This window comes from Tiliqua scincoides, chromosome 2, assembly GCF_035046505.1.
Source record: "Tiliqua scincoides isolate rTilSci1 chromosome 2, rTilSci1.hap2, whole genome shotgun sequence".
Taxonomy (NCBI): Eukaryota; Metazoa; Chordata; class Lepidosauria; order Squamata; family Scincidae; genus Tiliqua; species Tiliqua scincoides.
Genome location: NC_089822.1, coordinates 214,948,829 through 214,964,988, shown reverse-complemented (window position 1 = coordinate 214,964,988; position 16,160 = coordinate 214,948,829). Strand labels below are relative to the sequence as shown.

General features: G+C 42.6%; 1 protein-coding gene across 1 annotated transcript in view; it reads right to left on the bottom strand.

Annotated features, from left to right (window-relative positions):
• The window catches only part of HDAC11 (histone deacetylase 11), a 56,695-nt gene that overhangs the window by 15,898 nt on the left and 24,637 nt on the right, over positions 1-16,160 (bottom strand). The window contains 3 exon segments of the mRNA XM_066616695.1: positions 1,452-1,528; positions 6,427-6,469; positions 7,956-8,072. Of these exon segments, the coding sequence (XP_066472792.1) occupies positions 1,452-1,528; positions 6,427-6,469; positions 7,956-8,072 (237 nt within the window).

Sequence of the window (16,160 nt, the reverse complement as noted above, 5' to 3'; positions counted from 1 at the left end):
TGAGTAGACATGCCTAGGATTAGGCTGTGAGGCTGCAATCCTAGCCACACTTACCTGGGAGTAAGCCCCATTGAGTACAATGGGCCTTACTCCCGGCGTTTCCTCCCAGAGGCACCTGAAGGGGGGGTCAGCACTTCGCGATCTACTCATTTTGCCTCGCGATCTACTGGTAGATCGCGATTCACCTATTGAGCACCCCTGGTCTAAATAACTATGGGCACAATCCTAACCTGCGCTGGAAAAGGCAAGCCAGGAGGCTTGTGCTGTATCCAGCGCAGGATTGTGGCCAGAAGCGGCTCAGCCAGACGTAAGGGGAAACGTTTCCCCTTATTCCTGGGTAAGGTCACAATGGGTCTCCTCGGACATGCGCCACCTCTGGAGGTGGCACAAGTCTGAGGAAAGTGAAGCAGCTTGAAGCCTCTCTGTTCTCCCTGGGAATGGGGGTTGGGATCCAGCATAACTGCCAGATTCTAGCCCTGCCTCCCGCTCCCCGCCCACCCATCCCCAGAGCCGCCCATCGCCCACCCTCTCCTCACCCAGGAACACCTCCCTCCCTCCTCCTCCCCGCCTCCCCCACACCTATCTTTTCTGCTTGTGTCAGGGCAGGCGGCCAACACAAGCGGCTGAGAGGAAGCTGGCATGGAGGCTTATGTCAGCCTCCACAGGCCAGCGCTTCTCGGAGTGCCAGCCTGGCTTCCCCTTGAGGAGGCACAAATGTGCTTTACGGCACATTTGTGACCCTCCTAGGCTGGCCCAAGGGACTTGGGCCACCTAACTGCAAGTTAGGATTTCACCCTATGTTATCTAAACTGTAGATTATTAAAACAAGGGTAACAAAGCAAACAACCAAATACCCAGTCAATATGTTTCACAGACATAAGATTCATCTCCAAGCTTTCTTCAGATTCCATATTTTTATAATGAAGGATTATGCAGTTTTAAGTGAGTTTGACACTGCCTACATAGGAGACTCCCAGGAATATCACTGTTCAACCTTTACAATTTGGCATTTTGGTGTAAAGCTGCAATTCTAAGCACATTTTCCTGAGAGTAAGCCCCAATGAACACATTCTGAAAAGACAAACGTAGAATTGTGCTGTTAACCCTTTGTCATTGGATTTTACAGTTTATTGTTTTGTGGAGCTCCACATGTGGGTCTGAGATACAAAAGGCATGTTTATACTACTGTCTCCAGACTTTTTGGGACAATTTATCAATGAAGTCATCAGTCTTACTGAAATCAACAGCAGATAAGACAAAGCTCATCTTCCTTCATTGATCCTCTAGTTAGTATATACAGTACTTATCATGATTAGATTTGATACCCTTTGTTTTCATGTTTTTGATCTATGAAGAAATTTAACAATTTATTTCCCAGCTATATGATGAGTATGTGTGTTATTTGTACAACGAATCAATATTTAATATTTTCTAAAAATAACTTTCCTTACCTTTATAGTCAATGTGATATCAGCATATGCACAAAATCCTCCACCTCTGTCACTTGAACAGTGATGAAAGCCACCACCTAAAATAAAATAGTTAAATTTGAAGAAAATACTTAACCAAAAACCCAGATGTTATGAAAATCATTACTGTCACTATAAATATGAGGCTACGGAACAGACTGCTTCATTCGTTAGGCTCCATTAGCCAGGACCATAAAAATGTTAATGAATAAACTTTCTAAAATTTCTACATTGTTTTTCTTGTACTTGACTGCAGTCAATGTTGATTCTGAGCATTTCAATGCATTACTGATCAAACCTAATGTAAACAGATGTCATGTGTCACTATGGTTAATCTTTGCCTTTTACCAAGAAAATATGGCACAAGCTTAGAATATATGGCATGTCTAAATCAAAGTAACACTGTCCACACGTGTATAAAGAAAGGTGTGTGAAGGTTGGCATCTACTACAAGGGGAGGCCAAAAAGTTCTTGCCCTCAGCATGATCCAGATGTTCTATGGATCTAAAATATGGTCCACTGACTCTTCCTTCTCTACATATCCACCTCCTAGGGCCATTTCTCTTTCTCTCGATACTCTTCCTCCTAGGGCCACCTCCTATGGCCATTTCTCTTTTTCTCTTTCTCTCGATACCCTTTCTCTCGATACCGAGCTAAACAAGCGCATCGGTAAAGCAGCTACCACGTTTTCCAGACTCACAAAGAGAGTCTGGTCCAACAAGAAGCTGACGGAACATACCAAGATCCAGGTCTACAGAGCTTGCGTCCTGAGTACACTTCTGTACTGCAGCGAGTCGTGGAATCTTTGCTCACAACAGGAGAGGAAACTGAACGCTTTCCACATGCGCTGCCTCCGACGCATTCTCGGCATCACCTGGCAGGACAAAGTTCCACAGTCCTGGAACGTGCTGGAATCCCTAGCATGTATGCACTGCTGAAACAGAGGCGCCTGCGTTGGCTCGGTCATGTCGTGAGAATGGATGATGGCTGGATCCCAAAGGATCTCCTCTATGGAGAACTCGTGCAAGGAAAGCGCCCTACAGGTAGACCACAGCTGCGATACAAGGACATCTGCAAGAGGGATCTGAAGGCCTTAGGAGTGGACCTCAACAAGTGGGAAACCCTGGCCTCTGAGCGGCCCGCTTGAAGGCAGGCTGTGCAACATGGCCTTTCCCAGTTTGAAGAGACACTTGGCCAACAGTCTGAGGCTAAGAGGCAAAGAAGGAAGGCCCATAGCCAGGGAGACAGACCAGGGACAGACTGCACTTGCTCCCAGTGTGGAAGGGATTGTCACTCCCTAATCGGCCTTTTCAGCCACACTAGACGCTGTTCCAGAACCACCTTTCAGAGCGCGATACCATAGTCTTTCGAGACTGAAGGTTGCCAACTCCCAGGGCCATTTTGAGGCAAACCAGCTCTCCACAGCAGTAATGACCTCTTCATCATTGTGGACATTTCTTCCCCGTAAATGTTTCTTCATATTTGAAACAGAAGGAAGTCTAAAGGTGCTAGGTCGGGAGAATATGTGGGATGGGACAGGGGTTCATAGCCACATTTGCACCCAAAAGTGACTGTTTCTGCAGCTTGGTGTGCAAGTGCATTGTCAGCTAGCAGCAACACACCTTTTGACAGCAAACCATGTCTCTTTTCCTTGATAACAACCTGTAACTTTTGTAGCAAGTTTCTATAGTACTCCCCTGTTATCGTTGACCCTTTTTGCAAGTAATCTGTCAATACTACACCTTTTGTTGTTCCAAAACACAAACAACACGACCTTTCTGGTTGACCGTTGCACCTTAGCCTTTTTGGGGATGGGTGATGAGGCATGTTTCCAAGTTTTGCTCACTTCTTTGGTTTCAGGTTCACATAGGTTTATCCAGCATTCATCCATAGTCATTAATCAGTTTTAAAAAGTCTTCATCATTCTTGTGGTACAGGTCCAAAATGCTTTGTGCACATTCCAAGTGTTGCTGTTTCTGGACAGGCATCAGCAACCTGGGAACCCACCATGCAGCCAACTTGCTCATATGTAAGATGTCATGTAATATCATAGACCAGGGGTGCCCAAACCCCAGCCCTGGGGCCACTTGCGGCCCTCAAGGCCTCTCAATGTGGCCCTCAGGGAGCCCCCAGTCTCCAATGAGCCTCTGGCCCTCTGGAGTTTTGTTGGAGCCCACACTGGCCTGACACAACTGTTCTCAGCATGAGGGCAACTGTTTGACATCTCACGTGAGCTGTGGATGAGGGTTCCCTCCACTGTTTTTTGTTTCATATCTGTGACGCAGTAGCAGCAGCAAAGGAAAGGCCAGCCTTGCTTTGTGCAAGGCCTTCTATAGGCCTTGAGCTATTGCAAGACCTTCATTCATTCATATAAGTTCCATCTGTAATATATTCATTTACGTAAACTTATGTAAATTTATTGAAATTTTAAATGTAAATTAGTTCTTTTTTTCCCCAGCCCCCGACACAGTGTCAGAGAGAACATGCGGCCCTCCTGCCAAAAACTATGGACACTTCTGTCATAGACTAACCCCCTACTAATGTTCACCTCCCTAACTAAGAAATTAACAGTCATACATCTGTCTTCAAGCACTAGCTGCTCAACCTTTGCCATCGCACTTGCTTCAGTGGCTGTTGACGGACGGCCTTCGCTTGGGTCACCCTGTAGACTTGATGTAACCACATTTGAATTCCCATTTCTATCATCTGACAGTCTCATATGATGGACATTCCTCACCATAAACAGCTGATATATCTTCATGGATTGCTGTGCAGATTTCCCTTTAGGATGGAGGAACCATATCATGGCTCGACACTCAGTTTTGTCCAGCATGATACCTTCTCCTACTCTCGTAGTTCTAAATCCAGTTTAACAAGATCTATGATGCCAAAAACTTCTATGCATATTATGAAGGTCCCCAACTACAACTGTGTAAAACTTTAGATCCCTAGCACATCCGGATCATGGTTAGGATAAGAACTTTTTGGCCTCCCCTCATAGAGCTGGATTCCAAAGTTAAAAACTGACTGGCTAGCCTCATCAGTTTTAAAAGTTATCCCTGAGCAGTCAGAACAATGACAAAAAGCATGATGAAGTCCATGATGAGAACACTGCAAAACTTCCTGAGCCAATGGAACACAACTTAGACATAAGAATAGAAGTCACAAAACTATAAATGACCTGCACAACAATAGAAATTTGGTAAGGGGATTTATTTTCTCAAAGACAGATACAACAGTCTGGCTTGGGTGGCCAGGCCCAAAGAAACCCATTAACACAGCTTCTTGCTTCTAATAAGCATGGGTCATCTCTGTGGTAAGCCTTCAAGGTTATTCAATATTACATTTATGTACAGATATTTTAAAAATGGCTCCAAAAGCACTAGTCTAGAAGCAAGATGAAATGTAGTACATTTTCCTTTTAGGCTTCTCAAAATTATGTGATCATTCTACACAGATTATAATAAAAATGATAAAAGCACCCTTTATGTGACTATTAAATATCAATAATTTATAGGTTGGAATAGTCGCTGTAATCTGTGTATCAAAATGAAAGCAATTTCCCTGAAGCCTTATGCTACTTATCTGTAAAAGAAGAATGGTTTAAAAAAGGCAGCACAGAGGGAAAATATGAACGAGAATGCCTGAATTTTCTACTTACATTTTCATTACTCAATGGTTTCTGCCTCATTTTTAAAGTATTTGGGGTCTATTTTAGTGAATGGTGGGATATAAAAATTTATTAAAAAGCAAGAACTGTGTTTTTTTTCACATTTTCACCACAGTAGCCCTCATGTGGTAGCCACACATTAAATGCCATTAAATGGGCATCAATATACTAGTTCAGGGTTGTCTACAACACTAACTTTCACTTTCATCCAGTCCAATATCTTGTTTTCGCTATCTTTTTATAGATACTCTGCTGAAATCTCAGAGAACATTATGAAGAGGGAACATCTAATTCTTATACCAATATTTTCCTCTTCCCCTAAGCTCTCTGTCACGGTCTTTCAGACATATAACCTTGGGCCTACTTACTCATTTTGTTTTTCTTCCCACTTACCAACCATTCTCAGTCCTACTGTTCCCTCCTGCTCAATATTTGATGATCCTGTTAACCACAGTCATTCACTCTTGCTCAGAGCATCATCTTGATCTCTCACTCATCTTCAGCAAACTTAAAAATATTTTTGCTACATGGTTGTCACCATGTACATGGTGAGATATACATGTACATGGTGACATGTATTTTTGCTACATGGTACATCACCATTGTCACCTCCTCCTGAAAACTGAAAGTCAGTTTCTAACAGCCTAATCCTATCCAGGGCTGGCCCAAGCCACATGCGTGCACTGAATGCTATGGATCATCTGGGGACTAGGTAACCTGGGAGAGGCAAGTAAAGAAATTTTTTACTTACCTCTGCCACTGATCCCTGGTCCCCAGCAAGCCTACTCAGATCTACACCAGCTATTTGCCAATGTAAATCTGTTAGGTCTAAGAGGGCACGTCAATTCTGGGACAATGGCTCTAGATCTTACAGATGCTGCTGCCACCAAGATATGACTCTGGCCTGGCCCAATTCTCACCCTGATCCACTCCCACTGCCACCTTACCAGCCCTGGTGACTGGTCTACTGCCTGCCACTACTGACAAGGAGACCACTGTCTTCTGGGACATCAGCAGTGAGCCTCTGCTGGTGACACTAACTGTAGTGATGCCACTGCATTTAGGCTGTATGTATGATATTGTAATTTATTCTGTATGGTCTAGTAAGGGAGGAGGTCCATCATGGGGGTGATGCAAACCCTAGTGACACCTCCGCCTTAGGAAACAATTAAAACTCTATTATTACTTTTGAGAAGCCGTTATCTATTCCTATCTATGTATAATAAAAAGACAAGTAGAACTTAGAAAAAAATGTGATCAACAGGATGTAAACAAATTGTTTCTTACCAATATTAATTGCCCATCCCCTCTCAATAGCAAGTTTTCCTGCCTTCGGGGGGGAAAAAAAAAGAATGTATCTGCATGACTATTAAAAACATTGTTTTTAGTAACACAGATATTCACTGTGCATCTTAATCTAAGCATTTCTAACAACCCTACTCTTTATCCAAAAGTTTGTTAAATGGACCCACTGAATATTTTACCAAAGTACATGATGCTGGAACACTCTTCCAAAAAATGTACGTCATCTTCACTTTAACCAAGATATTTTATGTATTTCAACCATAATTTCATAATTAGTATACATATTCTATGAAAAGTTGAACACTGACCCCTAGTAGCGAAACTGCAAATTGCATAATCTTTGTGCATGAAAGAATGGTTGAAATTGATCATGCATCAAGTAATAAAATTTTTGAATTCATTGTTCATAGAAAAAAAGATTAATCAGCTATTACAAGTTTCTTAACAATCCTCTTTGCTTTTACAAGATCTACAAATAGCTAGTATGTAACCTAAAAACATTTCAATTCATAAAACAGGAGAAATGAACAATTTCTAATTGACATTCTCCCTAAAACATAATTTGACCTTGGGAATTAAATTGTTTCCTTCAGTATAAATACTGAACATTTTATTATTCCTTTTATAAGAGAAACTAAGAAAGGAAGACTACAATAGTTGGGATAGGAAATACCAAGAAGTAGAATAACATACCCCTCTTCCCAAAGGGGTGAGTCTAAAAATGAAATTTTAAAGACACATCCCACTGAGCATGGCAAAAAGTAGCTGTTCAGATTCAAAGTACTACAATATTACTATGTATCTTCAAAAGTATAGGCTACATTTGAGTAAGTTTCAAACAGCCAATTCAAAATGTTGACCTATCCTATGATTACCTATGCAAACTTCTGTTGTCCTAACCAAATACTAGAAAACAGGTCCATTGAAATTAGTGAGACTTTCTTACAAGTAAGCATAATTATCAGTCTAATGTCAAGCTGAAAGATCAAGGTAAAGTATGAGTTTATACATCCTAGTTTGTAAAAAAAAACAGCATAATAAATGAGACCATACAAAGTTTTACTTCTTGCCCAGCATGAAATTTATTGTGACAACTTTGAGTTCCAAATTCTATGTCTCTCCCAGTGGCTTTTAAAGATTGTGAGCCCTTTGGGGACAGGGACACATTTACTGATTTATTTTAGTACAATATGTAACCCGTTTTGTAAATGACTCTTGTTGAAAAGTGGTATATAAGTATTCTTAATAATAACACTCTGTAATAATGTATCATTTGAAGGATCCATATTACAAATATGGATATTAACTGATAGCCTATTTATCTTTTCCTGTACAACAGATAAAAAGTTGATTCATTCCTACCACGACTGAGAGTTGATTTGCTTTTCTTAATACACATGCCAAATGGAAATTGTAAATCAAGCAATGGGGTAAGATTATATTGCTTTAAAAAAACATGTTTAAGACAATTCCATGAGGGGAAAGCAAAATAATGAATTTACTTTCCTTACCATTATTGTTCCACCAGTTTGTGTTCTCAGGGGCCTTAGTACCTTTCTCTGAACAAGGAAATTGGGCAGAAAGATAATAGGTGGGATTTCTGTAATTGAAGCCACAGCAAATGACCACTAGAGAGAAAAAAGATTAAAGATTACTTACCAAGTTACTTATTCTTTATTAAATTATTCATACTGCAACAATATTCAAAGCAAAAGTATTACAATATGTACCAAATGAAGCCCTGGGAAAATGCTGGTGAGCAAATGGGAAGAGCAGATTAAAATGACTACATATACAATCCTTAGATCACAGCTCTAGGAAGGAAACCCATTTTCTGCTGTTCTTAATACAGTATTGCTTTTTGGATTCTTATGCCCAGGTGCCACCAGATAATACTGAGTATAAGGATGCTACTATCTTCAAACAGGCAGGAAGTGGCTGTAAAAAAGATGTTGATAGCATTAACTATTTTATTGTGCTTACTACTGAAATATTTCATGTTAATCTAGCCTGAAGAATATGTCACTAATGTATTTAAGTATTTATTGAATACAGTATTATTTTAAACAGAAAAGCTTTGCAGGTTCAGATCTGATTGTTTAATTAAACAATCCTGAAGAAACCTGTCAGGCAAGTATTTATGACTAGGAATAGTAAAAAACTATTTGAAAGGTCAAAATGTTTATTTCTATGTTAAGAAAAAAAATTCTTCTGCCTTTTACTCATCTGCCAATTTTAAGCATTTAAACATTTTCTAAACACAAAGCAAACACAATGCATTTAAACATTTTCTAAACACAAAGCAAGGCTGATAAGGCCTAAGACACATGCTACTTTTCTGGAGGTCTCCCTGAGATAAGGAAACTTTTGTATCCTTGCCCCGGGGCAAGGATGGGCTACTTGGTCCCACACCAGCAAAATCACTGGTGCAGGCACCTGCAGCCCCATGTCAGCAGCTCAGTTTCGGGAGGGGGGATAGGATCTGGCAACAGCCTCTTCTGCTGTGCTCACCCTCTCCCAGCCTGGTCTGCTCACCCCCGCCTAAAGTCACCACCCTTCCCCACACCATTTCACCCCTTCCCATACTAGAATTCCTCTATGCCACTCAGCGATTAAGCTGCTGCCGCCAGTTCCCGGAGCCCAGCACCTCCCCCCTTGCACCGGCGTCTGCATAGGTGCCTGCCTCTGTCTGGCTGCGTGAAGTGCTTTCCAGCACTTTTGCAATAGTTGTTGCCAGGGCAGTGTGCCAGAGACCAGCGCTGCAACCCTAGTGGATTTGATTGTAAATATTAATAATCTGGTGTTGCTACTTTGCCCATATGCAAAACAACAACAACAAAAGCAGCATTTATGAGACTACACTTACATCAACTGCAACCAAAGTACATCTTTACTAGTTCCTTTTGTTCAGCTTTTATGAAGAGCAATAAAATGACAACCATGTCTTGCTGTTCTAAGCTTCACTATATTTGCTCTTCTGTCATATTTTGCAGTTTCATTAACACAGAGTGGCATTTAACGGCATCCAGGTCAATAGCTGTGCCCTTTAATATTGCTTTATTTGCAATTCATTTATTGTACAAGTACTAGAGTGCCAGTCAGTTTATTCTGAGTAATTTTTTTAGCTGTCATTTTAAGCCCTCAAAATCACAACAATTTGTCCTACAGGACATCTGGCATAAAGAATCTACCTAGGAAGGGATTATACTATGACTAGAAAATACAGATGAATGGCTGAGTTATACCAGCTTTAAAATTTTGCTCTGAACCACATGCCTTTTAAACTGTTTGAAAAAAATTTTTTTGCCCCTGACTATATATTAAATTTATTTTAAAATTTTAGCAGATGTAAAAAATGCAAGGAATCTTCCATTGGGTTCAAGAAAATCCATGGTGCATTTTTTACTTATGAGGTTTTAAGCTTTCTATTTTAAATCACTCAAAAGCTCAAGTCAAGTCTGCGCATCCATGGCACAGAGATCCTCGTGCCAGCAGACGGTGTAGCAAAAGTGCCATAAAGCACATTTACACACCCAGAGAGTAAACAGCGACAGTGGGGAGGCCTGTGTTGCCTCACCAAAATTGCATCCAGGAAACTGGATGGTAAGGCAGGTTAGTAGAGATAAGGAATGGATCAGGTGATGGAGGGAGGGTGGAACAGAGGTGGAGAGGAGGCATTACTGGGTGGGGGAAGATGGAATGGGGCAGATCAAACCTGACAGGACTGGTGGAGGAGGCCTCCGCCATGTCCTAACTCCCCTCCAAGGCCTGCCAACTTGTGGAATAAAGTACCCCAAACAAAAACAGCTTATGATAGAGTGCAAACGCTACAGTAGCATGTTCAGCAGATGAGAAAGAGGAGCTGTTGCATCTGTATATGTGCTATGCATTACCAGGTATACTTTAAAACACACCTCCACATGTGCGCACAGGGGAAAACTACCTCCTGTGCTGGGATGCTGTGTAATGGCCATTGCTCCAGCTCAACTGTGTGGTGGAGAACCAAGTGGGAGACAAGGGGGAAAAGGTGCAACAAATAAACTTTTGCCCTGGTTCTAAATAAAAGCATGGTACACAGCATTTGCTCAACAATACTTTACCTGTCACTAAACAGCTTCTCAACAGGGAGGAAAAAACAAAATAAGTAACTTTGAAATCAATGCTCACCTCAAATTTTGCATATTCTAAGACCTTGCTTTGAAGGTACCATGTGTAAGGTTTTTTATTGGAATATATGCAAGGGTAGAAAAAATTGGGCTCAACATAGAAAAATTTTAATGCCAGCAAATTGACCTTTTTGGCGCCTTACTTTGAAGCACGGTATTTTTCCGCATAGATTTTAATTTAAAAAGAAAATTTAGGAAAACATCAAAGAACAGAGGAGGAACAGTTAACTAGAAAGACAAATACAGAGCAATGATGAATAATGACAATGATCTCAGTGCAGTGTACAGCTAATGCAGGATGCTATATCATTGGTTACCAGCAAAACTGCACAATTAAAATGACAACAAAATGAATAGCTAAGCTGTATTTTATATTCATAGCACTTTCAATTGTATAGCAACAGCACAAAATGATGTCTAGAATACCTCTTCAAAGCTTTCTAGTATATGCTTCTGTAAGTGGTACAAAAAAAGTTGAAGAGAATATATTCAAACATTCTGAATAACTTGTAACACTAGCTAACCTCCACATTCTATGTTGCTTGCAATGCAAACTGAAGTACAGGTTTCCTGCCAGACATGTAAATGTTGGTCTACAGAAACATTTTGAACCTAGTAAACTAAAGATTACCAAGATTCTTAATGGTAAAAATGTATCTCTATGGCAAATAATCTGTTGTGATACGGTCCACTTTACTATTTTGCATTGTAAGTAGAGGTGGGGCCTTGGTACCCACGAGGCATATGTTCTCGGACACCTTGCTGATACTGAAAACCGTGGATAATAAAATCCGCAATTTTCTGCCCCTTTCTCCCTCTGAAGGGGACCAGAGCTGTGCTCCAGGCGGCTTTCTGAAACCCGCAGAGGCAGCGCACATCCACCCACTACTTCTGCAGGCTTCAGAATGGCCCAGAGGGGCGAAAAACACCATTCCCAGGTTCCCGAAGGTAACCGAAAGTGACATTTTTCACCGTATAAGGCATTCTGAGGCCTAGGGAAGTGCCAGGAGGGTTTCCCCAGGTCTCAGAATGCCTAATATGGGGAAAACCGTCACTTCCGGTTTCTCTCAGGAAACCAGAAGTAGCATTTTTCCCTCAGGAAACCAGAAGTAGCAAGCAGACACATGCTGCCTCTGTGGGATTCAAAAAGCCCTCCGGAGGAGAACGGGGCTTACTGTTCAATGGGGCTTACTCCTGGGAAAGTGTCATAGCCTTGCAGCCTTAGTAGACAGGCAGAGGAAGGGCTCTGAGGCTGCAGTCCTTTCCATACTTTCCTGGGAGGAAGCCCCACTGCCTCGACTGGGACTGACTTCTGAGGACATAGGCAGAGGAGGGGCTCTGAGGCTGCAGTTCTCTCCACACTTTCCTGGGAGGAAGCCCCACTGCCTCTAATGGGACTGACTTCTGAGTAGACAGGCACAGGATTGGACTCTAAAGCTGCCATCCTATCCACAGTAAGCCCCATTCACTAAAGTGGACTTCTGAGTAGACATGCATAGGATTGGGCTCTTAGGCTGCAATCCTAGGCACTTTCCTGGGAGTAAGCTCCATTGACTAGAACGAGACTTCAGAGTAGACATACCTAGGATTGGGCTCTTAATCCTGGCAGAGATATATATCTGCACCCGTTTTCACATGCTAAGGGCGGGTAAAAAGGGATTCTACGTGTGTACAACGTGCTGTCCAGCCTTGCCAGAGATCCTCCTCATCCTTCCCCCACAAGCATGCCCTCTGCCAGCCAGTGTTTGCAGCTCCTCTCCAGCAATGCACAGCAGCTGCTCAGGGCAGCAGAGAACATACAATTGCATGCCAAGCGCCTTCCCAAAGACACAGAGTATTCTGATACCTGAATTAAACCATATTTAATTGCTTGTTTGCAAACGTAGCTGTTTCTATGTGCACCTAAGGACCCCTCTCATGTAAGAATTCCTTTTTTGTTCTTACTCCCACAGTTGCTTAGAGTAATTTTACTACATGGAACTCATGTAAGCCATTTTTTGGAATTCATTCACTGCTTCCTCTCCTCAAAGTAGTGCCACACTACATACTACACGCTACAAGTGCACCTGTACAGTATTTTTCCCCATGTGTAGAAAAAGTAGCTAGGGGGAAGGGGATGTGGAGATTGACAGCCCAATCCTATGCATGTCTACTCAGAAGTAAGTTCATCTTTAGGGGGGAAGCACATAAAAAATATTTTATTTCTCCAATAAAAAATGGTTTAAAAATAAATAAATAAATAAAAGATTAACAAGTTGTGAGTTCCTGCACTTTTTTTTTTTTTTTACAAAAAAAAGCACTGCCTACACCACTAATGGTGGCAAAATGGCTACTGTTGCATCCAGCAGAGGCCGCCAGAGATCTTCCTAGGGAAGGGGACATTCATTCCCTTCTACTGAGGAGAACCCCAGCCCCACAATGGGGCTACTCTAATCTATGCCAGCTATTTTGCCAGCACAGTCAAGAAAAGCCCTATGTCAGGCTTTGCAACCGAATGTGTGGAATATGATCCAGCAGAGGGGGCCTCCGCTAGTCCTACCCCTCTCCTGGGCCAGCCCTCTCCCATCCCAGCCTCTCCCTGCCCGAAAAACCTATCTGCCACCCAGTGGTGCTACTTACTACAGGTGGCTTGTCCTCCAGTGCCAACGCTCCCTCCTCTCTGGGTACCGTAAATGTACTTTACAGCATGTTTGTGGCCCCCAGCACTGGCAGTACAAGCACTAGAGCCCTTAGGATTGGGCTCTAAGATAAATCACACCACCCTAATTAGGCTTACAAATAGTTTCTTCTCTTATGCGGTGAGAAGAATGTACATGCTGAAAAGCCAGGGACGCTAGGCAGCAGGGTAATGCAGATCCTCTCTCATTTCTCTCCCAGCTACCAACAGAAATAAAAAAACAACCTGGTTTGCAACTGTTTCCAGTAGCATGAGGGATCAGAGGTTGAAATGGCATGACATAAATCTCACTTCAAACTCCATGGTAATCACAATTGTTAGGATAAAACTATCTGTTGCTATTGTTCTGAAACTAACAAATCAAATCCACACCCTAAAGGAGACAGCCCTCAATAAAGGATAAGCCAACAGCCAACCTCCCCTCACACCATGTAACATGAGGAATACTAGTAGACCTTAGCCAGTAGCCTCCAAACCGCAGCCCATAGGCTGGATCTGGCATAAAGAAAAAGCCATCTGAGCATGGTGCAGCATTTTCCATTCTGCGCCACAGTCTCTTTTCTTTCCAGCCAGTCTTCTCAGAAACTCATGCAGGGCAGCCACATCTGCCTGGAAATCAGGGTGTAGAGCCTGCTGGGGAAACGGGCAGCAGAAGCAGCTGCTTGGTGCAAGTATCTGAGAAGATCGGCTGGAAAGATAGGAGGCGGTGGGACGGAATGGAAAGCACTGCACCCAGACGGCTTTTTCCTTATGTGGTGGGCCACAATCTGGAGGCCACTGGCCTAAGGCTACATCCAAGGCATACAGATTCTGCATTTTCTCTTGGGAAAAAAGCCCAGTAAAACTGAGGCATTCTCATAAATTAGTATAATCTACATGCAGACCCAGCACAGATGTAACATTGCTTGACCTCCTCTAACCATATTTAGGAAATTATATGGGCTCCACAGATAGCAGCAGAAACAGCAACTTCTTTGTGCATCCTGGCCCTAAAGAAAACAAGCAAAAAAGCATTTCCCATTGAAAGCATATATGTCACATCTAGTTTCAACCTAAGCCTGTAAAAAATCTGAAGTGATAGAGGACAAAAAATGCGCTGATAGGAAACTATGAGAAGAAAGTGTTTTAATTTCATATTCTTTTGTAAAGCCAATGTTCCTAGTTGCGGTTTCCCATGTGTACAGATATAGAGAGAATGAGAGAACGAGTACTAAAATCATGGTCTCGTACTAGTAGGAGTTTTTTGCAGCAATTAGTGTTGCTGATTAGGATATGTGGATGTCATATTAAGTATTTCACACAATGTGAAGCCTATCTCCTCAACATCCGTTCTGAGCTTTTCTACTTGGAATTTCTTGGAGATTTCTGAAAGTTCATGAACTTGACTGTTTCTTAAATAAAAGATGGTATTTAGTTCTGCTGTCATTAAACACTACCAACACGGGCAAAAATCTCCATCGGATGATAACTATCTGGATATTTATCTGAATATCATTCAGTCATTCTGACTGGATGACTGTCAGAATTCAGTCACTCACATTAAAAGAAAAAGATTACCTCCAAATGGAAATGTACGACTCCAAGTAAGCTCACACATTCACATTCATCACTTGATAACTGTAACCTTACATTAAACATATTGCTCCTCAGATTTGTAACGCTAAAACACACACACAACTCAAATCTCTTTTAAATTTTAGGAAGTTCAAATCTTGCATATATGAACAGGCCACAGGCATTGTTTTCATACTTGCTGACATCACAACAAACAGAATATTTTTTTCAGCCAGTTCATATGATCAGCTAAAGGATATTTGAGTAAAATACAACTAAGTGATGAAACATTAAGCTCTCTCCATACATGTCTGAGAGCCCAATCCTGGGCTCGGTGCCGCGGCTTGGTGCTGTCGTGCCTCATTTGTGAGCCTCACCGCCGGGCTACCGCCTATGCTAGCCCAGTACCGGCCAGTGCTGGGCTAGCGCCAGGTTAGTGCGGGGCAGGTGCCCAGGCTCCGTGGCTCAGCAGTCTCACAGACCACCGAGACGCGGCATGGTAAGCGGGGTGGGGAGGGGGCATTCCAGGGAGGAGGGAGGCCAGCGGGGGGCAGAGAGAGGGCGGGGGGCGTGACAGGGAGGTGGGGGCGGGGAAGGGGCAGGCGGGAGGCATGTGGGGGGAGGGAGGGAGGTGGTTCTGTGGAGCTCCATTCCACCAGATCCAAGGCATTCCTGTGGGGCTCAGTGCCCTACACGATTGCCTTTATTCTACCACCGACCTTTAGGTCGGTGGTAAAGTGAGTAGCCCTATTGCAGGGTTGCTTACCTTACCCGGGAGAAGGGGGTGAAAAGCTCAGGACTGGGCTGCCCATTGGCACCACTTTTTATATGGTGACATTTGTACATTAATATCTCTTCACAGAAGAAATAGGGTGCATACTGTTACACATGATAAATTTATCTATATTTGACCATGCGTACATAAGTGCAAGTTTCATTTCTGCTTACCTGCAGCAAACACTAACTAACCTTGGTTCCCCAGTGTCTTGCAAACTGAACCTATTGCTCCCTCCTGTTCATTAACTCTTTGCCCATTTCCTTTGTGATACTGTGAAAGCTAACTACTAAGAAAGAAAACTACTGCCCTAAAGCTGGGCACCTGGAACGTTAGGACAATGACACCTGGCTTCTCTGATGACCTGCAAGAAATAGACGACGCACGCAAAACAGCTGTCATCGACATGGAGCTGAGCAGACTGCAGATGGACATCGTCGCCCTTCAAGAGACTAGGCTGCCAGATTCCGGATCTGTCAAGGAGAGAAATTTCTCATTTTTCTGGCAGGGAAAACCACCAAACGAAACCAGGGAACATGGCGTT